At 35.9% G+C, this 23,854-nt stretch overlaps 1 protein-coding gene across 1 annotated transcript in view; it reads left to right on the plus strand.

Moving 5' to 3' along the window:
• Nucleotides 1-23,197, plus strand: part of COL24A1 (collagen type XXIV alpha 1 chain) — a 378,135-nt gene extending 354,938 nt beyond the window's left edge. The window contains exons 53-59 of the mRNA XM_068961180.1: nt 4,216-4,251; nt 4,358-4,384; nt 11,644-11,709; nt 12,338-12,506; nt 17,392-17,501; nt 20,093-20,308; nt 23,051-23,197. Coding sequence (XP_068817281.1) covers nt 4,216-4,251; nt 4,358-4,384; nt 11,644-11,709; nt 12,338-12,506; nt 17,392-17,501; nt 20,093-20,308; nt 23,051-23,197 — 771 coding nt within the window. The remainder of the gene's footprint in view (nt 1-4,215; nt 4,252-4,357; nt 4,385-11,643; nt 11,710-12,337; nt 12,507-17,391; nt 17,502-20,092; nt 20,309-23,050) is intronic.
• Nucleotides 23,198-23,854: the final 657 nt, after the last annotated feature.

Raw genomic sequence — 23,854 nt, forward strand, 5'->3', positions numbered from 1 at the left:
ATTACGTCGAAATGTTTCACAATTCTTGATTAGCAGAATTTTCTTACCCCCAGTTTGAAAGACAAGAGGATGTTTGAAGCATTATAAGGAAAAAATAAGTCAGTGGGAAATATGTCGTAAATATTAAAAAATTAAGAATTTGAACATTGTTGACCTTCAGTTGCACAGTGGTGGCCAACTCTGTGACCCCGTGGACTGCAGCATGCCAGGCTTTCCCGTCCATCACCAACTCCCAGGGCTTGCTCAAACTCATGTCCATTGGGTCGGTGATGCCATCCAACTATCTCTTCATCTGTTTTCCCCTTCTCCTCCTGCCTTCAATCTTTCCCAGGCCCGGGGTCTTTTCTAATAAGTCGGCTCTTCACATTAAGTGGCCAAAGTATTGAAGCTTCAGTTCAGCCTCAGTCCTTCCAATGAATATTCAGGATTGATTTCCTTCAGGATTGGCTGGTTTGATCTCCTTACAGTCCATGGGACTTTCAAGAATCTTCTCCAACACCACAGTTCAAAAGCATCAGTTCTTCAGCACTCAGCCTTCTTTATGGTCCAATCTCACATCCATACGTGACAACTGGGAAAATCATAGCTTTGACTGTACAGACCTTTGTTGGCAAAGTAATGTCTATTTTTTAATATGTTGTCTAGATTTTTTCATACCTTTTCTTACAGGGAGCAAGCATCTTTTAATTTCATGGCTGCAATCACCATCTGCAGTGATTTTGAAGCCCAGGAAAATAAAGTCAGCCACTATGTCCACTGTTTCCCCATTTATTTACCATGAAGTGATGGGACTGGATGCCCTGACCTTAGTTTTCTGAATGTGTAGCTTTAAGCCAACTTTTTCACTCTCCTCTTTCACTTTCATCAAGAGGCTCTTTAGTTCTTCCTCACTTTCTGCCATAAGGTGGTGTCATCTGCATATCTGAGGTTATTGATATTTCTCCTGGCAATCTTGATTCCAGCTTGTGGGATTAAATGGAGAGCAAATTTATTTGCAAAGGTAGTGCTTTCACTATAGCCAAATAACGTCCATAATTATTCACATTAATTTGGTTTCTCTTATAGGAAATTAACATAGACAATTATAGTTTTATTATAAACTGTATGATAACCTTTACATGCTTGTTTATATAATATCTAGAGAAAGTGAGTCACTTTTCCTTAGTAGTGGGTTAGGTAAAAGAATGAAAAAAACTAATAAATATTTTATTGTTGGAATAATAATTTGTTTTACTTGGCTTTATTCTATGCACTTATTTCATTGGGGTTGTCCTGCCCTGTCTTGTTTAGTTTGAATTTATTTCATTTTGTCATATTTGTGGTGATCTAACTTGTTCTGGATAACAAGCTCAGTAAAAATAGTTTCTTCTTTCTATGACAAAAAGCTTTTTCAAAGATAAGATAGATATTTTGTACTAAACCTTCAGTGCAATTTTCCTAAAAATATGCTACATAGGGTAAAAAGTTTATTTTTACGATGTTGATCCAAAATGGAGAAACTTACACAGCCAGTTTCACTCTGAGCCTTTGTATATTTAAAAGGATATGTCCAACACGAAATTTCTCTAACTTATCATGCAGCTTCTGGGGCAAAAGTTTTATGCATTTTCTGCTTTAAGTTATAACCATAAACCATGCAAACTAAGAAACGTCCAACGGACATGGTGTTGGAGTACTCTATCCTTTTTAAGTTACTATGTGTTGTTGTTCTTATCACAGTATATTTAGAATCAGCAGCTTTGGCATAAAAGATACTTAATCAAGCTTAGCATCAGGATTATCCAAAACTCAGTTGAGGATAAATTTTGCTTTGTCACCTTTTAACCATAATCTGAATTTGAATCAATGTAGTTTTAATGTTCAGTTGACCGTCGAGTAAGTTAAATTTTGAGCATTCTTAACAGTGATTACTATTGTTCATTTTGGAAAAAGTCAGCATAACTTTTCATATTTTACTATATACCAAACTATATTAGTTTAGAAAATAGAATACTTAAATGTTTAACTATTTTTAATTTCTAAACTAATACTAGTTAATTTTAACATCATTCATTAACAATATTTGAACATCTACTGTGTATCAGGCACTGTTCCTGTTCTAGAAAATTAAAGAGTGACTAAGACACTTTTAAAATCACTGCAGATGGTGATTACAGCCATGAAATTAAAAGATATTTACTCCTTGGAAGGAAAGTTATGACCAACCTAGACAGCATATTAAAAGCAGAGACATTACTTTGCCAACAAAAGTCCATCTAGTCAAGGCTATGGTTTTTCCAGTAGTCATGTATGGATGTGAGAGTTGGACTGTAAAGAAAACTGAGCACAGAAGAATTGATGCTTTTGAATTGTGATGTTGGAGAAGACTCTTGAGAGTCCCTTGGAGATCCGACCAGCCCATCCTAAAAGAAATCAGTCCTGGGTGTCCGTTGGAAGGACTAATGTTGAAACTGAAACTCCAATCTTTGTGGCCACCTGATGCGAAGAGCTGACTCATTTGAAAAGACCCTGATTGAGGGAAGGATTGAGGGCAGGAGGAGAAGGGGACAACAGAGGATAAGATGGTTGGATGGCATTACCAACTCAATGGACATGAGTTTGGGTAAACTCCAGGAGTTGGTGATTGACAGGGAGGCCTGGCATGCTGTGGTTCACGAGGTTGCAAAGAGTCGGACACAACTGAGTGACTGAACTGAACTGAAGACACTTTTAGAGGTCCACAGGAATGCATAAGTGGTTAGTTGAAGAGGAGGAAAGTGTCAAGGTGGGTAGAGAGTTTTAAACAAGTATTGGAAGAATAATGGGGATTAAATAGAAAAGGGAAGGAGGAGCATTCCTGATCAAGAAAATAGTACATGCAAAAGAATGTGTGATAGAACTTGGGTGATTCAGAGATCCACAAGTAGTTGGTTATATATGGAGTTTAGGATGTGTTGAGGAGAGTAAGTGGAAATAAGTTCCAGAAAAAATAAGTTTTTGAAAAGGCAGGGGTGCACATTGACTAAGAATATATACTTTTGTATTTAACTGATAAGAAATTTATACTTTATTCACTAAGCAGCAAAAAGCCATGGGATAATTTTAATTAAACAATGATATATTTAGATTTCTATTTTATAAATAGAATGTAGTTAGCATAGTAGAAAGGAAAAAGTCAGTAAGTCAAACTAGTCACATGATTTTAGCTAGGGCTTCTATAACTAATTGCCATGGACTAGATGGCTTAAACAACAAACATTATTTTTCATTGTTCTGGAGACTGGGAAATCCAAGATCAAGGTGCTAACAGATTCAGTGTCTAGTGAGGGTTCTCCACCTGGTTTGCAGATAGCTGCCTTCTTACTACAACCTCACATGTAGAGAAAGATCATCTCTCCATTTTCTCTCTTTATAAGGGCACTGCAATTCATAGAGGCTCCACATGATTTAATTAGCTCCAAAAGACCCCTATCCTGGAGACTAGGGCTTCAGTATATGAATGTCGGAGGGGACACAAACATAGTCCATAGTGTGATCAGCACTAAACTAAGACATTTACTATAAGGATGGAGCAGTAGTATTTGGGAAAGATTTGGAGGTCAGATCAAGAGTAATGGGTAACCAAATTATAGTTAGATGTTGAAGGAAAAGATGTTTAAGGATACTGGACTTCCCTGGTGGCTCAGACAGTAAAGAATCTGCCTACAATGCAGGAGACCCAGGTTCAATTCCTGGGTTGGGGAGATCCCCTGCAGAAGGGAATGACTACCCACTCCAGTATTCTTATCTGGAGAATTCCATTGACAGATGAGCCTGGTGGGCTACAGTCCATGGGGTCGCAAAGAGTCAGACATGACTGAGCAACTAACACTTTCACTTTTTCACAAGAACATTGAAGTTTCCTTTTTTTTACCATTAGGTGAATGGTAGATAGAAATAACAGGGAAAACATACTTATAATTAACATTTTTAAATTTTACATTTTTCAGCTTAAAATTAATAAATTTGGTTTCTAGTGATATCAACAAAATATGAGATTATATATACAGCTTGTTCATGAATGTGGGTGATAGCTGAATTCAAGAACATACAACCTCAAAATACTAAAATAACTTTGAATCTTATCACTTGCCTTGTACAAAAAGGCAATGATATCAGTTGAATCTTAATAGTTTTGTTTATACCAAATCAAAACTATAATGTATACATACTGTGCTTTGTCTCCATTTCTCCTAGGGTCCCCAAGGACCAAGAGGTCAACCAGGGCCTCCAGTGAGTTTATTCACATTTATATCTGTTTACCATTGATGCTTATGCACCTGCTTGGTTTGAGATATCTACTAAGTACTTAAATTTTTTTTTTTTTTTTGTATTATAGGGTCCACCTGGAGCACCTGGCCCAAGAGTAAGTCTTCTTGATTTTGTTCATTTTACCTTAGTATAATTTTTTTTTTAAGCTTCTTCTATTAACTCTCTGTTAAAGGTATCCCTTTTGCCTACCTCTGTTCTTTTTGTTAATCTGATATAGGGTCTTCACAACTCTAATAGAACTTTAAATCTGGGCTTCAGACTTTTTGTCTATAAAATAGGATGATATCTCCTACTTTTTTGGATGGATTTGAGTTTTAAATAAGTAAAGCGCTCAGCACAATGTCTGACATAATTAGTACTCACAAAGAACTCCCTCCATTTCTTCCTGTTTCAGAATGCTAGCTCTCCTTCTTCAAATGTTATTTTTAGTCAACCAGAGTTCTCCATGTTTTTAAGATTTGCATGAATCCTTCTCAGCTGCTGGTGGCTGTGGAAGCCCTTGGACTTCTCATGTATCAGTATTTGCTTGTTATTTATTATAAACTTGCTAATCCGATCTTTGAGGCGATACTTCTGTTGCTTCATTATCAGCTATCATCTCCTGGCCTCAGTGTTTCAGATTGATTTCTGTTGTATGTTGTATCCACTGTCCTACTTGGTAAGATTTTTGCTTTCCCACTTCTTACAAGAGGTTTCCTATCTTCAACCTCACCCATGCCCCATTTCTACAGAATTCTGGTCAAATGCAGCAGTCTTTGGTCTGATTTCCTGCCTAACCAAGATTCACTAATGGCTACACAGTTCAGACAAATGGCCAGTCCCATGCCTTCCAAGTCTTACTTACATGCTTCTCTGCTTTGGATCTTTGAAATTTCAGGCTGGTGGATCACTGGGAGTGCAATCCACTCCCGGCAGGTCAGGAACTCTTCATTTCCCTCAGCTTTTCTTCAGGACAAGGAAAAACTTTCAAGCAAAGTGCCACAGGAAGATTGTCTCCTTGGAAACAAGAGATCTATTTCTCTAAGATTTTTTTAAAAAAATTATTCCCCCTTTCTGTCTGATGGGGATTGAAACCTTCCCTGGCATGAACATCAGTGCAAATGTCTTTTTAAAAAAAATCTCTACTCTCCGCTTCTCTGTTCTTCCTTTCCTCCTCAATCATCACACTGCATAGGTTAGAAAAACCCTGATCAGTTGCCTTGTCACTTTATAATGACTTTGATATATCATAGGTGCCTTCCTAATAAAGAACAAGTTGTAGAAAGATTATACATCATTGGTAAATTAAATGTGTTTAGTGAAAATGTTTACGTTAAAGTGCCAGATTTGTGGTCACCATTTCCCTCTCTCTCTTGGAAAATATTTGTGTTCCTATACAGCCAAAATGAATTAGGACTCGTGAGAGAGTTTTGCTCTGAGAACAATGTGGATAAGAATATGTAACTTTGAGGAATCAGTAACAGTATTAAATGAAAAAATATGTGTGCTGTATACTGTGTCATTACCTTCAGTTCAGTTCAGTTCAGTCGCTCAGTCGTGTCCGACTCTTTGCGACCCCATGAATTGCAGCACGCCAGGCCTCCCTGTCCATCACCAACTTCTGGAGTTCACTCAGACTCACGTCCATTGAGTCAGTGATGCCATCCAGCCATCTCATCCTCTGTCGTCCCCTTCTCCTCCTGCTCCCAATCCCTCCCAGCATCAGAGTCTTTTCCAATGAGTCAACTTTTTGCATGAGGTGGCCAAAGTATTGGAGTTTCAGCTTCAGCATCATTCCTTCCAAAGAAATTCCAGGGCTCATCTCCTTCAGAATGGACTGGTTGGATCTCCTTGCAGTCCAAGGGACTCTCAAGAGTCTTATCCAACACCACAGTTCAAAAGCATCAATTCTTTGGTGCTCAGCTTTCTTCACAGACCAATTCTTACATCCATACATGACCACTGGAACCTTAGCTTTGGTTTTATCTACAAGAAATCAGTGCCAAATCCAATATCATGAAGCATTTCCCATATATTTTCTTCTAAGAGTTTTAGAGTTTTAGCTCTTACCTTTAATTATCTGACCCATTTTGAGTAAATTTTTGTTTATAAGTAAGAGTCTAACTTCATTGGGTTTCATGTGGATATCAAGTTTTTCCAGCACTATTTGTTGACAGACTGGTCTTCATAGGGAATGGCCTTCACAACTTTCTCAAAAACTATTTAACCATATGTGTAAGGATTTATTCCTGCACTCTGTTTCATTGATCTATGTGTCCATCTGTATGCCCGTACCACACTGTTTTGATTATTGTTAACTTTGTAGTAAGTTTTGAAATTAAAGTATGAAACCTCCGACTTTCTTGTCCTTCTTCAAAATTGTTTGGGATATATACTCTCTTTTATACTTACTAGCATAGTTATCTTTACCAGTGATATTTATTTCTTCATGTGGATTCAAACTTCTGTCTTGTATCCTTTATCTCTGTCCAAAGGACTCCCTTTATTGTTTTTCTAGGAAGGGTTTGCTAGTGATAAATTACCTCAGCTTTCATTTAAATAGGCATGTCTTTATTTTTCCTTCTTCTTGAAGGATAGTTTTACTGGATATAGAATTCTTGGTTGACAGTCTTTTTCTTTCAGCACTCCAAATATGTCATCCTACTGCTTTCTCACCTTTATGGTTTTTGATGAAAAATCCCATCCCTTGGATATGATGAGTCCTTCTCTCTGCAATCAAGATTCTCTATTTTTAGCTTTCAACAGTTTGATTATGAGGTATCTAGGGGAATTCACGGAGAAGGCAATGGCACCCCACTCCAGTACTCTTGCCTGGAAAATCCCATGGATGGAGGATCCTGGTAGGCTGCAGACCATGGGGTCTCGAAGAGTCGGACACGACTGAGCAACTTCACTTTCACTTTCATGCATTGGAGAAGGAAATGGCAACCCACTCCAGTGTTCTTGCCTGGAGAATCCCAGGGACGGGGGAGCCTGGTGGGCTGCCGTCTATGGTGTCGCACAGAGTCGAACACGACTGAAGCGACTTAGCAGTAGTAGCAGCAGGGGAATTCAATGAGCTTCTTGGATGCAGAGATTAATATTTTTCATCAAATTTGGGAAATTTTCAGCAATTATTTCTTGAAATATTCTTTCTGCCCCCTTTTTTCTGAGACTCCCATCATGCATACATTGGTATGTTTTATGGTTTCTGTAGTTCTGTGAGTCTATTTATTTTCTGCATTAATTTTTCTTTTTACTCCTCTGACTGGATAATCTCAATAAACTGTTTTCAAGCTCACTGATTCTTTGTTGTCTACTGAAATCTACAGTTGAACCTCTCAAGTAAATTTTCATTTCAGTTACTGTTAACGTTCAACTGCAAAACTTATACTTGGTTCTTTTCTAAAATTTCTATCTCCTTACATTTTTTATTTGGTAAGACATTTTTTCATGCTTTAGTTCTGTAGACATGATTTCCTTTAGTTCTTTGAATATATCTAAAATAGCTAATCAAAGTTTTGTCTACTACATTCAACATGTAGGCTTCCACAGGGACAATTTCCATTGATTGCTTGATTTTTTTCCCATGTATAAGAGTCACACTTTAATGTTACTTAGCATGGCTTGTCACTTTTTCTTGAAAACTGGACATTTTAAATAATATAGAGTGGCATTTCTGAAAGTCAAATTATTCACCCCAACCTTAGTGTTTAGTGTTGTTATTTGTTGTTTTTATTATTTAGTGACTTTTCCTAATAAAGTCTGTGTTCTTTGACATATGGGAACACTAAAGTCTCTACTCAGTTAGTTTAGTGGTCAACTAAGGGTTGAGGAGAGGTTTCCTTAAATGCCAGAACTAATGTTTCCCAGTTTTTGCCAAGGGTCTCTGTGAGCATGTTAGAGCATCCCTTCAGTTCTCAGCCAGGCAACTGACAAATTCCTATTTTCACAGAGCCTGAAGATGAGCCAGAGGAGAGAGCTTAGGACCTTCTTGTGTTTTTCTGATCATGTGCCCAGCCCTATGCATTTCCAGGAATATGTCACACCAGAGCATTTCAGAATTTCTAAGGACGTCTCATTCCCTGATTTTTGCCTGTTTGCCCCAACTGTCTTCTAATGTTTCTAGCAGCCACAAAGTTAAACAATTCCATCTAAAATTTTTTTAATGTTCCTTAGGAAAGACTTTCTTCACTGAGTGAGCTCTGAGTCAGGTAAAATAAAGACAGCCTTGCAAGTGGTGGCTTTAAGGGAACCACCAGACAGGTCAAATAACAACATTTCACTGGAAAGGAGGCTTTGAAGCAACTCTCAGCCCCATTCTACTCCCTCCTGTGGTTTCCAGGCTTCTTGTTTTCACTGCAATTGCAGGCTGTTGGTTTTCAAAACTACCACATAGTTGGAAAGAGAGGCATGGGAATAGGGCAAATTAAAGCTTTACAGATCTCGCTGCCCTTCCTAAAATTCAACTATTTTTCTGAAGTGAATGCTCCCCGGATTTACAGCAAGCATTTTGTTAATTTCTGTAATTCTGAAATACTTCATTCTGACATTCTTTTTTCCAGTTTTCTCATTGCTTTTATAGAAGAGAGAATTCTGGAGGTCATTAGTCCACCATTTTTCCTGCCCCCTAAGACTCTGATCTTCAGCACACATTTTTTAAATATTCCGTGTGATAAAGTGGAAGAGCATATAGATCAGTTCTGCTGCACTGAAGTACAATGGTTGACTCAAAAGTGCTTGTGGAATTCAGTTGCAAGCTGAACTAGCTGCTTTTTTCATGGAACACCATTTTTAATTGTCAGAATGACAGTTGTTTAAACATGAGGATTTGGCAGATATTTTCTTGAAAATGAATTAAGTGAGCCTGTCATTTTAAGGAGAACAACTGACAACTTGATACCAATAATAAATTTCAAGCTTTCAAGCAACAGTAACAATTGAAAGCTTGTATGTATTACAAGTTTGAAAACTTCCCAATAGTTATGTTTTTATGATGGGATTGGTGGTGATGTTAATGAATGTAATCCTTTGATACAACATAATAAAACATGTATTTGGAAGGACTGCATTATCTCATTAACCATTTTCCAAGTAATTGAATCATGAATTTTTTTAAATCATGATTTTTAACAAAGTAGGTAAATGATTTTTTTTTAGAATCCATCTTTTAAGTTTAATAGATTAATATATTTTAATATAAGTATAAAATTTATAGATAAGTTTTCAACTAACACTTAATTAACTCCCACTTGTCTAGTTGCAGTATATATCAAAGAAGAATATCCACAATTATTTGAAAAGGCTACTAAAATATTTTCTTGCCAACTGCAGATCTTCTTTTAGGCCGGATTTTCTTCATATAGTTCATATAGTTCTTCATATAGTTCAGCTAAAATAACATTTTAACAGATTGAAAATAGAAGCAAATATGAGAATCTAGCTATTTCCTATTAATTCAGACATTAAAGAGAATGCATAAGTATAAAACAGTGCTATTCTTCTTACAAATTTTTTAGTTTTCAAAAGTTAATTTTTTATTAAAAATATTTATATTAACATGTAATAGGTTTATTTAAAGTAATTAACACATTTTTAAATTTTATATTTTAATTGATACTATGGTAAATATCAAAAGCTATAATTCACATAAATAAAAGTTCTTTAAAGCCCTTTACATTTATTTATTTAAAAGTACAGCAGGGTCCTGAGTCAGAAGAACCTGAGAACTGCTCATTGCTAGTTTTTCTATGATCAAAGCTCTAATGACAAATAAAGATGGCTGTTGTTTCCTACTTAAGTCATGTCTGACTCTTTGCGACCCTGTGAACTGTAGCCCACCACACTCCTCTGTCCATGGGATTCTCCAGGCAAGAATACTAGAGTGGGTTGCCATTTCCTTCTCCAGGGGACCTTCCCGACCCAAGGATCGAACTCAGGTCTCCCACATTGCAGGCAGACACTTTTAACCTCTGAGCCACCAGGGAAGCCCATCCTACTTAAGTCAATTGCCTATATTTAGTGCCAATATTTTTTTTGTGACCCATGTCCAAAATCTGCCAGTTCTCACAAACATGATGGTCAGAATTAACTTGCACAGAATTTTTAATGCTAAAGACTTTCTTCTTGAGTAGGCCATGCTTCTCTATCTCCAGGCCTTTGTGTTGGCACCTCTGCCTAGAAAACTCTCCACCCATTCTCCTAACAATTCATATTTATTCTTCAGATCTCAGTTCAAATAGAAGCCTATGCAGATCTATACCTTCCAAGTCTCTTATATCCTCCAAATTTGATTAAATAAGACCATAATTTCTCTTATAGGTCCATGCACTTTTCTTTAATAGCACATATCCCAATTTGTAAATGTGTTATGTTTTAGATTATTTGATTGATGCCTTTTTTGACCTCTAAACTTTAGCTCTACAAGGGCAAGGTTGTTTTGTTTTGTATTATTTGCTTACCATTTTATCCTCAATATGTGTTTGGCGGCATACATATGCAAATATTTTCCAACATGAAAACCACATGTTGAGGCAAAGATGAGTATATTTTGTTGACTGTCCCATCATTTTAAATAGTTTTCCAAATTATCAACCATGAGTTATGGGAGATGTTGAAAAGAGTTTCTATTATATGGACTTGCAAGTAAAAAGATATCTCAGCAGTATAATCATTCTGAAAGAAATCAGATGCTTGATTTGCTCACACAAATGCCATTTCACAGAATTTTCTCCCAACTTATGCTTCTTAGTTTCCAAGCTTTTTTAAAAATAAAATACGAAAAGACTTTTTACTAATGGTTATTCTGGGTCTTTCTCTAAAAATATCTTTTATTAAATTCTGGAGGAGATTGTATTTATGTTGTATTATTTCTTTTGGGACTTGACACATTTTCCAACTTCAGAAATTGTTTTTAAGACCACAGAAGTATCAGATTAAACTAATGTGGTGACTACCTCAAGACAGTAATATTTTATTCTACTTCTTCCAAGAATGTAACTGTTAAAAATTACTACAGTTATTTATTCTTCACTTTACAATTTATTAATGGAGGGGATCATATTTCATTCTTCTTCCATGTAAGTAACTTTTGTGTGTGTTTTCAGGCAGCAGAGACAAATAGTTTTTCATTTGCGAACTCTGGACTTTGGTCCTGTTTTAATTAGGAGACTTTTGAAATTTGGATGAAGGCAGCATATTGTCCTTTCAGATAGCTAGGCAATATTTGTGAGACCAGTCTAACCATAAGAGTTACAAATTCAGATAATAAGTCTAGTATGCTTTAACAGCAGTGCTTTCAGAATTTATAGCCTTTACTTTAGAGCACTCAGTGTTGATCTTATTGCTAATCGCAAATGGTTTTGTTTTACACAGAAACAAATGGATATCAATGCTGCTATTCAAGCCTTGATTGAATCACATACTGCCCTACAGATGGAGGTAATATATCTGCCTTTATTTACATTGGCACATTCAATCTACAAATTAAACAAATATTTTTTCAGAGGCCAAAATGTGACTTTATCTCAAGGCCTGTATTTACAGGAGATTAAAAGTAATGAAACCATTTTTAAGGACAAAGAAAACAATTTTAATAAACAGAAATACATGTATAAGATTTTTAAGGAAAACATTTAAAACAAAAATATTGTCAAAGGATTTTCAAAATAAGAATTTGGTATTACAGAAGAAAATAGTTAAATGAAGTTAGCCATTTCTTAAAATGGCATCTATCTAGCATCATTATTCATTTTTCTTAAGCTCTATTTATTCATTGTATATAGGGGTTCTTTTTAATTATGCTGTAGGGATAGTAATTGTTCAGTTTTAGGTCAGCTTGAAAAGTAGACTTTTGAGTGTGAATTTAACCTCTTGTTAGCATCAAGATTAACAAAACACAAATACTTATAGTTAAATATAAACTGTTCTTTGCATCGTACTCTCAACTCTGCACACAATAGGAGTACACTTTTCTTCTGTCTTGATCTTTGTTGATCACTTGGGTTACATACTGGTAATGACTACTCTATGCTTCTTTGCTAATATGATTTTCATGATGACTTGGCAGAGCTACCAGAATACTGAAGTAACTTTAATTGACCACAGTGCAGAGATCTTCAAAACCTTGAACTATCTTGGCAATTTACTACACAGCATCAAGCATCCTCTTGGCACACGAGATAATCCAGCACAGATCTGCAAAGATTTGCTTAACTGTGAACACAAAGTATCAGACGGTAAGTTATTGGTTTCCTTAAACTGTGATATTTCATTTCATCATTTCAGTGTGTTTGAGATTTCTAGTGTATTTATGCCAAATCTTATGATTTTTGATTAAACCATGGCAGAGGCATTTTAAGGTCATCAAGAACCAAATACGTACTTCTTAAGGTAAATATGGTTTCTGATATCAAAGTATTATTTTTTTAAGGGTTTGCTTTATAAAGATCTTCTACTACAAAATCTGACATATCCCCAGATTTTCTTACCCCATCTATGTCACTCACTTATACTCTGTGCTTAGAATACATGTTAAAAATAAAAAATAGGAAAGGTTAACTTTTGAACTAACAGACAATATTATCTGTCAGGACCACCAGAGTTGGCAACATGAAGAAAGAGATCATAGTTCCCCCCTCTATTACACTCCCTAAAATTAATTTTTACATAAAATGGGACTTAAATGCCTCATTTTGGAATCTGTCTGTAAAGATGGAGGCTTGTCATGCTTGGAATCATCTCATCCTCACATTGATACCTCAAAATCCATTAGCCAGAATGGCAAAAATAGAGCCATCAAGCAAAAGGTTTAAAGCAATTGGAGGAGCCATTACTATCTGATGATCAACAGGGAAACCCTGTCTGCTACAATATGTCATTTAATTTTAATTTTGATGGGGTCTATATAGTCAGCTATACAATCAATATGAGTAGTTATTTTTGGTAAAAACTCTAGTCCTAACATACAATGATACATATGCTGATTTGACAATAAGTTACTTAATTCTGTAGGATGGACAGTAGTTCATATTTCATTTTTTATACACATGTGTTTACATGCAAATATACATGTATAAATATATATTTGTCTAAGAGCATCTTCCATTCTAGAAGTGTAGCAAAAATAATTGTTTTATTTATATTAATAAAATTTTTAACTTCTATAGATGTCTCCTACCTTAGATTATCACAAAAACAAATAATATTTCTAGTTATAGCTTCCCATCATAATCAAATTTGACTCTTTCCTATATTTGAGGGTATAAAAATATATTTCTATAGAACTGAAAGGAACAAAGACATTATAGGGCATACCAATTACTAAAATCTAATTCAAGGTCTGCCTTCTTCATAGGAGAAATAGCTAAGTTGTATGGCTTGCAAGGTATTAGGAAATTATTTATGCCCAAAAATACTTTCATCACTAGGAGATTGTAAGTGCAGTAGAAAAACCCAAAACAACAGGGCAGGGGGAATGTGATAGAAAGTAGGGTTGAGGGTGAAGTTTTAAATAGAGTAGGTAGATAAATCATCTCTGAGAAAGTGACATTTGAGCAATATCAGGAGGAGGTAAGGGAAGAAGCCACAGGGAATCTGGGGGAAAGAGCTTTCCAGGAAGAAAGAACAAATGCAAAGACCCTGAACCTGTGTTTAGCATGTCCTATTAGCAAGAAGGTTAAGGTGACTGGAAGAGGTGCGTAAGGAGAAGAATGGTAGGAAATGAAGTCAGAAAGATGTCAAGAAACCAGATTATATAGGATATTATAGGCTAATCAAAAGACTCCAGCTCTTACTCTGAATAGGATGGAAAGTTTTAGAAGAGTTAGAGCAAAGGAATGACAAGACTTGACTTAAATTTTGAAAATGTTACTCTTGGTGATGTATTGCAAATATAATGAGGACAGGGTAGAAGGAGCCATTGAGAAAGCTACAAAATTAATCCAATAAGGGATGATGAAGTTCTGGACTAGAGTTAGTGGTGGGAAAGTGGTAAGAAATGGTTAAATCTTTAGATAAGCTTTAAGGTAGAGCCAACAGGTTTTTTTGTTGATAATTCAGATATGGATTTTGAGAGACACAGAATGATTAAGAATGACGCTAAGAGTTTTGACTAAAGGACTGCTAAGTCGCTTCAGTCGTATCCGACTCTGTGTGACCCTATGGACTGCAGCCTACCAGGCTCCTCCGTCCATGGGAGTTTCCAGGCTAGAGTACTGGAGTGGAACTAGAAGTGTGGAATTGCTGTCTATACAGATAGAGAAGCAAGTTTGTAATCAAGATGAGGAGTTCAGTTTGGGATGTATTTGAGATGTCTGTTAGACATTCAAGGAAGTATTTCAAGTAGGTAGTGTCTATTCAGGAGAGAGGTCAGGAGAGAGGCCCTGGTTATGGATAAAATATATAAAGTAATTTGCATATAAATAGCACCTAGTGCCCTGAAACTCTCTAGGACTACCCTAAAGAGTAGATTTTTTTAAAGTTCTAAGAACTGTGCCTTAGAACTCTTCCATGTTTAGAGATCAGGCAGTTGAGAAGGAACTAGCAAAGAAAACTAAGAAGCTATCTCTGAGATAGGAGAAAAAGTAGGTGAACGTGAAGAAAATGTTTGCCTGAAGAGGCAGGGATCTACTGGGCCAATGTCAAGTTAGGTGAAGACTGAAAAAGGCTACTAGATTTAGTAATGGGAAGTTCTTTGATGCTCTTTGCAAAAGCAGTTTAGAGGCATGGTAGCAGTTAAAACTGTCAGGTTTTAAGAGAAAATGGTGGAGCTGGAGAGTTTCCACTCTCAGTTAGGAAGCAGGTAATTCAATTTGCCTAACTAAATTTTTAAAAAGTTAAAAACATAAAATACTGACAAAGTAGAAAGGATTTTGAAGAACACAGCAGAGATGGGCACACACTTACAGCTGCTTTTGCCCTGGGTGTGTCCAGCAACTGAGTAGTGTAATAGGGGATCGAAGGTTGGAATCCGAAGCCCACAGATGGTGGGCATTCAGGCTTTCAAAGGTCTATACTCTGGGAGTAAAAATGATGGGATCAAAGAATGATTGGAGTCAGGACACTAGAGGGAATGAGCCAAAATGAGAAGAGAGGTGAAATCATGGAGGAGATCTAGCTGTAGGTAATAAACCTAAAAAAAGACTAGGGCATGGCCTTGGGAGTTAATGATGAAAGTAAGCAGAACAGGAGAAGAGTACAAAAAAATTGGTGGGAAAGAATTGGAGGAACTGAGTAGAGGTCAGAATATTACAAATATCAACAACATGGATGTAAAATCACCTTGAATTAGGTTATAAAGAGCTAGCCAAAGGCTAAAATCAAAGAAATAAAGCTGATGATGGCAACAGGAACAGGTGACAGGCGATAGAGTGCAATGACAAAAATTTTACCATGGAGTGTTCTCAGACTGAACGCAGGGATAATGGTCTGAAAGTGGCAACAAGGAGCAAGAAAGACCCCTTCCTGACTCAGGCACAATGCTGTAGAGGCTGTGGCAGAAAGGGCTTGCATGGAAGCAGTGTTCTCAGGAGAGAGCCAATTTTGAGTTCAAGCATTTAGGCCTACAAAAGATGTATTATGGTATAATGCTTATATCCTAAAAAAATATGAAGCCCCCTACCAATTCACCAGTGAATAACAATGCCTGAGTTCAAAGCACTCCAACCCATATAAGAATGAGATCTTGCTTGATAGAAAACCTTTTATAAAGCTTATATGTCCGCTCACATAGTCGAGGAAACTATTTCTTGAATGAGAGGAGATGATGAGTCAAGATATATGTCTACCTCTTTAGTTAAGACTGTAAGCCTGCATCAGATCCTGGTTTTTAAAAAGCCAGCTGTAATTTCTACAAACTACAAAATGTCCAACATTCTGAGGAAATCGGAGCAGGGAGAAATGGGATACAGAGGTGCTATTAGGACTTTTTCACCCTTTTCTTCCATATTTCAATACAGATCAGTGATTCTCCAAATATCATCCATGAACTAGAATTAGATGCAGGTTCTCAAGCCCCATCCCAAATGTAATGGAGTGGGGCCCAGCTGTTTTAACAGCGTCAACAGTCTGAAAACCACTGCAATAGAGATAGTCCCCTACTCTTGGAAGTAACAATTCAAGTTTTCATTTTGTAGGATTAGAAGAATAGTAGAGGGGAGATGGTCGAGAATGTGTGTAAATCTACAATGGCAGACCAGGGGAAGCCCAGAATGAGCAAGAGAAATCTTTGCTATGGGAAACAAATGAAACAAACAAGGGGTTTCTACCTATTATAGAAAATGGCCTTTAACAAATACTATTTATTTTTTCTTGCCTTTTTAATGCAAGAAGGCAGGACCATCTCATTCAAAAATTCCTACTCTTTGCATTTAGAATAAGGTGCTGTTTGAGTATTCTAAGCCTGTTATTCCAGAATTAAGATGCTACCCCAGTACTTTTCAGTTTGAATATATTCTAAAGTCCAACTTTACGCCCCATTTGATTCTCCTGGACACTCAATGGATGCAAAGGTTGGCAGGCTTACACTGGCTATAGAGACTTCAGTCTTTTCCACTCACAAATCTGAAAAGAAAGCACAAAAATAACCATTTAATTGTATACTTTTCTTCTGGGAACAAAAATGGTTATTCTTTTTAATTATCAGTTAAACAAAGGTATATTTTTCCTCAGGGAGACTGAAGAGGTTTCTATTTTTAAAATATATATATTCATTTTTAAGCTCTGTAATGACATAGTACAAAAATAGACACATATCCTACATTAATTTCAACTTCTCTATTAACTTTGTAACTGTAGACAATTCACTTAAGTTGCTGAGTTCATTTTATCTATAGCATGAAGCAACAGGTATAGCCATTCAATTATTTTTTATTAAAATTATGAAATGGCCTTAAATTGATAGGTATGTGAAAAATATAGTATTTTCACTATCAGTTTAACATAATGCTTGCAGCTTTTATTTTTTCACTAAATGTATTGGTTTAAATGTATGATCTTTATAAACTTCTAAGTTTTTTAACAGGAAAAAGTGTGAAAAAATATGTTGAAAGTATGATACTTTTTAAGGATTGTTCAGAAATATTTTAGCATGTCGTTTAAATATTTTTGTTTCACAATAAATAGGAAAATATTGGATTGATCCAAATCTTGGATGCCCTTCAGATGCCATTGAGGTTTTCTGCAATTTCAGTGCTGGTGGTCAGACATGTTTATCTCCTATCTCTGTGACAAAGGTAAATTCTGAATTTAGCATATATACTGGTACTTGCCCACTATCAGTAAATAGTGAGATTTTAAAAATCTTCCACTTTAAATAATTATGAATTTTATGAGTGGAAGCAAGATATTCTCTACCATATATGAGAAAGAAACTTTTTGGTTTTTAAAACTAATCCTGTTAATTCTTGACATTTTGATTACGTGTTTTTATGACTGGCTTAGTTTGGCTTACTCTACTGACTATGCTTTTTAAATCCCTTTTAAAAATGTAAAACATATGTTTTTATGCTCATGCATTCATTAGGAAATTCCAAAACAGCTGCAGTGTTTGTATTCAGTAATCAGTTACCTAAGGTTTTTACTGAAAATGACATCATCATCATTAAAAGAAGAATTCTGCCACAAAACTTGCTATTTTGGGTGACTGGGAACAAAAATAACCTCCCTGAAATATCCACTGGGTAGTATTTAAAACATATGTATAATTCTATAAACTAAATGTTTAGAATGAACAAAAGTTAGTTTGGTATAACACTGGGTATTGTAACAAGCGTTTCTCAGTCCTAAAGCTTGCTGCTGCTGCTGCTGCTGCTGCTAAGTCACTTCAGTCATGTCCGGCTCTGTGCGACCCCATAGACGGCAGCCTACCAGGCTCCCCCATCCCTGGGATTCTCCAGGCAAGAACACTGGAGTGGGTTGCCATTTCCTTCTCCAATGCATGAAAGTGAAAAGTGAAAGTAAAATTGTTCAGTTGTATCCGACTCTTTGCAACCCCATGGACTGCAGCCTACCAGGCTCCTCCGTCCATGGGATCTACCTATAACATACATCAAAGAAACCAAAACTGCATTTCTTTCTTTTTCTGGTTAACACCTTGGCCTTCTCAAGAACTAATTTTTCGTGGACAAAGAAGTGATACATGGACCTACTGTGTGTTTTTTCCACCATAAGAAGGCATCAGCTAAAAAGTACAGTGTTGTCAGTGTCTCCAACTGCTTAGAATTAGACTGTCCTTTTCTCCTGAAACGCTCCCCCTCATTAACCAGGGTGTTTCATCCACTTATCTTATTAGGCATTCACCACTGTTACCCAAAGCAGAACAGGGGAGGACTCTTCTATTTCTGTGGAATATGTATAATGCTAATGAGGAGCAGTAAGATCGCCTTACTTCCAAACTAACCACATAATCACCCTCATGCCCCTGCTTTTAGCCCAGGATTTTTATTTGGGTTATCATGGAAGAAAAGGGAAGAGGGGAGTACAAAGAAGATAAAATCAGTGAAGGAGCCATATTCCAGTTCTTTCCTTGGCTGAATTAATTCCCCCATTTCTCCCATCCATAAATTCAACCTTAGAAAGACTGCACAGGTAATGGAAAGAATAGTAGACTTGGAATCAGGGACCTGGATTCTAATTTCTGTTCCTCTGAAAACCTGGGAAATGATACTGTGACCCACCAGAAAGCCCACTCCTTGCCAGGCACTGTGCTAACTAAATGACACTTGACAACTCACATCCTTGTAACAATCCTGTATTGGTGTTATACCCAAACTTGCTAGTAAGGACACTGGGCTTAGAAAGGCTCCATATTTCACAGGTTTGTAGTTCTCATCTACAGAATCAAAGAATTTGAACTGCTTTAGCTCTAATGTTCCTCATGGTGATCCTCCCATGTTTTCATCCTTATGCCCCTCCCCTCCGCCCACCGTTCCTTTTCTTCTCTTTCCCTACAGTTTTTTTTTTGTTGTTCTATTACCTTATAACTGATATTCTGATTTGGTGACTGGAGATTAGTATAAATTCCTCAGTAGGAACCACTTCTACTCATTTATGTTATGACCATACCCCTGTTTGAATAATGCTAAAATGATGATGATGTCTAAAGCTACAGAAAAATCTGCTTCCTTGTCCAAATCTAGAAACTTCTTGCTCCGGTACTATCCTACATTGTCCACTTTATTAGTTATTATTTGTTCATGCATTCATTCATGCAATAAACAGCTTATTGACGACTCACTGTATGACCAAAACTGCATTAGGGGTTGGCTAACACAAAGATTAAGATTCTTTGTCTTTGTCTTTAAAGGCTCCATAATTAAAATAATTCAACCAATTAATTATCACAACTTTTAACTTATCATTGAAAACTAAAAAAATAAATCTTCAAATGAAATCACAGACAGAATTTCAGATTTTTATGAAAGAAATTTTAAGCAATAATCCACAAGTTATTAATGCATCTTAAATGACATTATACAAACATTTTTTTTAGTCATATTTAGTTGCCTAGTGATATGCTAAAGCCAGCTTATACTGCTCAGGAGAGCCTATTTATTTTAAGATCTCTTGCGAATTCCATGTTAAGTGACACCACCTTGATAGCCTAAAATCAGCCATGGTAGGAGTATTTACAACATGGAAATTCAGAATTGCCCTTGCAGGGGTGGTGGTTCAGCATTACCAGTACACCACTGACTAGCACTTAAATGTCCTAAAAATTAGCTTTCTCAAGCCTGCCTTTTAAGGACTTTGTTCAAGTTTCTCCAAACTATAAATTTTTCAGTTGCCATATCTCATAACTCACATATTGTTTCAACGACATTAGTTGGAGTTTGGAATCGGGAAAGTCCAGATGAACTTCCTTCATTTACTGAGCTCAGAAGCCACCCATATCATCACCATTCATTGTCTAAACACTCCAGTGTGGACAAGTCCTCAGACAAGTGGCTCAGGATTGACTCTTGGTTTCAAGGGATGGAATGGTCAGATTTTTGAAGAAAACACTCTACTTGAACCTAAAGTGCTTTCAAATGACTGCAAGGTAAGGGAATGGCATGTTTAGATTTATTCAATATAACTAACTTAAAATTGATTAGACTATATATAATTAACATAAGAGTAAAACTATATAATTAATATGAGAGTAAGACATTGCAAATTGAAGCTACAGAAGAAGTTTTAATGTGCCTAATGTATAATAACCATACATTTTTCATAATCAATTATTCATTTATATCAACTTTTGCCACACCCATTGGTCATCCATAGAGTTTTATATGCAAAATGAGTGTTATTAATGTATTAATTTTTATTCCCCATATGAAATAATTATAGATGATAGCAGATGGAGCATAAGGGCCTATAGACAAATGTTTTCTTTTGTATATTTTTGCTGCTGTGATTCTGCATCTCATTACTTCATGAAAAACAGATTATAGAGGCAAGTCAGGTTTATTTCATATTTTGTCAGTCCCCATAACCTGATGCTAAATAATGGGCAAAATGGCAGTTTGACTCTACAAATCAATATCTGACATAGCCCATTTTTCCTATTAAAATTAAATAATAATGAAGAGTTTATAATTTTAAAACATTGTATTGTAGAGCAGATGTTGGCAAACTACAATCCACAGACCAAATCTAGCCCAGCATTCACTTTACTAAATATATGTTACTGAAACACAGCCACGCTTGTTCATCTCTTTATTATCTAGGGCTGTTAAGTCAAGTATATATGACCCACAAAACTAAAAGATTTATTTCTAACCCTTTACAGAAGAGTTTGCTGATCCCTATTATAGAGTTATCCACTTACATATCATTAACTTCTTTAAGGAGCTTGGTTTCCTGCTCTTGTGTATCATGAAGCCCATGATTTAACATGTCTTATATTTTGAGTGCTTTAGTTTTTCCCAACTAGAGTGCTTTACTTTTTCACATTTCACTTTCAGATAAACTACACTTGCATATTTGAAAAATCATAAAATAAATAGTTATAAATATATGGCTCACTCTCTGTAGGTGAAGAAATCAGCATTACCAACAAAATTAACTTTCACAATTTTGTCCAGAAACTTTTAGTGACCCATTACTATTTCTGAGACACAATCAAAACTTACCAGCAGTTAGAATAGTCAGGCCCCAACCTATTTTTCAAGCTTGGGCTTTCACTGACTGCGTACCCTGAACTCTGGTCAAACTGATCTATTTATAATAATATCAACAACAATTCCGACTACTAATTGTTGGGGACTTATTAGATGACAGGTACTGTGTATTACATACATTATTTAACTATAACAGCTCTATGAAGAAGTTACTATTAGTATCATTTTATAGGTAAGAAAAACTGAAGGCACAGAGGTTAAGTAACTTGTTCAAGGTACAGCAGAGCAAGAAATCAACCCTAAGTGTATACAGTTCCAAAGTCCACACTATATTGCCAGGGACTTTTAACAGAAATCTCACTTAATCCTCACTAATTCACATTCTATATGTGAGAATACCTATACCTGGGTGTCTATCAAAATCTGTGCACTTAAACCCCATGCTAGGCTTATTTTCACAGCCACTTTCTATCTTTCCAACTGTTTTGTTTTTTCCTATTCATGTCATTCCCCTTCTCTGAAATGCTGTTCTCTACCCCTCTAACCAAGTGGAAATTGTAGGCATACTTCAAGGCCTATCTTCAGTTCTGAATATACAAGGCTTTTCCCTGACTGTTCTAGTTGGAAATGAGGAACTCAGCATTCACTCTCTCTATTCGTTATGATGCATGTCATATATGGCCTTATATTACGGCCTAAATTTATAAGCTGCAAGAACTCAGAAGCCAGAATTTACTCATCTTTGTATTTCTCAAGAACTGTAAGAAACTGGAGGATTACATTTTATTCAACTGTGCCAAAAATACTTAGTCTTCAACAAATATTGTTTGAGACTTAATGAAGTTACAGAGAATTCTAGCCTAGTTATTACCTCAAGGTTATGACTTTGGTAATTTATTTTCTGTGAGCTTCTATGCCTTAACTTAAAATGGAATTTATAGATTGAATAATCTCCAAAGTTCCTTCAAATTCTAAAATTTATACCATGATAATTCTGTGAATGAGTAAATGAATAAACTTCTGTATAAAAATCTTCACAAAGCTAGATAACTGTTTCTCTATTTTGTTTTCCTGAAACTTAATCAGAGCATAGTTTTTATTTTATAATAGAATTTACCCTCCAAAAAAGAGCATACAGTAATAAAAGGAAACAGAAAGGCCTAGAAAGAAAGGAGGAATGAAACTATATAAACAGTAACTACGGAATGGAAAAAAAGAAACCTAAAACATAATTCAACATAATTATAATTTACTTGTACTGAAGGGATTCTGCATATTTCCTGCCTAGAGTTCAGAGAGGGTAAGCGCACTCATTCCCTTTCATCCAAGACAAGTTTCCATTCCTGAATCATCAGTCCCAAATAAAGGAAAACAAAATGGTTACTACTCACATTAGAAGCAGGGCATATCTGGTCCAGTGATCCACAGACAACAGAAACAGGAAGCCTCAAGAAAAATCAGAACACACAATGCCATCTAGAAAATGGAATAAGCATATATGTTCATTTACTCATAGTAACTGTTACCCATTCATTGAGCATTTACTCTGTGCCAGGCATTATCTAGGTACTTTCTATTCATTATTTCTAATCCTTAAATCTACACTGTCTATGAAAAGACATTGTCTGCTGCTAATGGAAAATTACAGATCAAAGCATTTTGTTCTTATTTTTCAGATTCAAGATGGCAGCTGGCATAAGGCAAAATTCCTTTTTCACACCCAGGACCCTAATCAACTTCCAGTAATAGAAGTACAAAAACTTCCTCATCTCAAAACCGAACGGAAGTACTACATTGAAAGCAGTTCCGTATGCTTTCTCTAAGGTCTCTGAATTAGTTCAGAATGCATGCTGTTGGCCAGGTAATTGTTGCAGAGGGAAAAATATAGACAGCAAGTTACTATTGGATATCATGAAATGCATGGAATAAAGCATTGGCTAAATTTTAAAGAATCTCAGGAAGAAAAGACTTCCTCCTAAGAAGGAGACAAGGCATTTTTTAAAGGACTATAACTGATAAAGTATTTAATTCTTTGAAAAATTATATTGATCTGAGCTTTAGAGAATTCCCTAGAACTGAACATTTATAAACATGGAATTCTTCAGGGTATTCTGTATTTTTTGACTGTCTGAGAGCAAAGTACCCATTAGACAGCTGGAGATGCAAAGCACTATGGAGCAATACTGGCTAATGCTCCCAAATGTGCAATGCTTCTGTCTAAAAACTGCAAGCCACAGTCTAATATGTCTTCTTTTCCCAAATACTAAGCTGTATTCAGGTCCCCAGTGGGCATATACATCTTAGCCGGTGGTACACTACCTCTTATGTGTTGCCTTTTTGTGTTGCTTGGTGCTCTTTCTAAAACAAGGTGCTTGTGGCTTTCATAAACTATTTTATTTCTTTATTCGTCTTTGTCATTCTTTAAGAGTGTATGTACTGGTTACATCAATATATGTTTTGATTGTTAGTACTTATTTTAA

The sequence above is a fragment of the Capricornis sumatraensis genome, chromosome 2 (genome assembly GCF_032405125.1).
Source record: "Capricornis sumatraensis isolate serow.1 chromosome 2, serow.2, whole genome shotgun sequence".
Classification (NCBI taxonomy): Eukaryota; Metazoa; Chordata; class Mammalia; order Artiodactyla; family Bovidae; genus Capricornis; species Capricornis sumatraensis.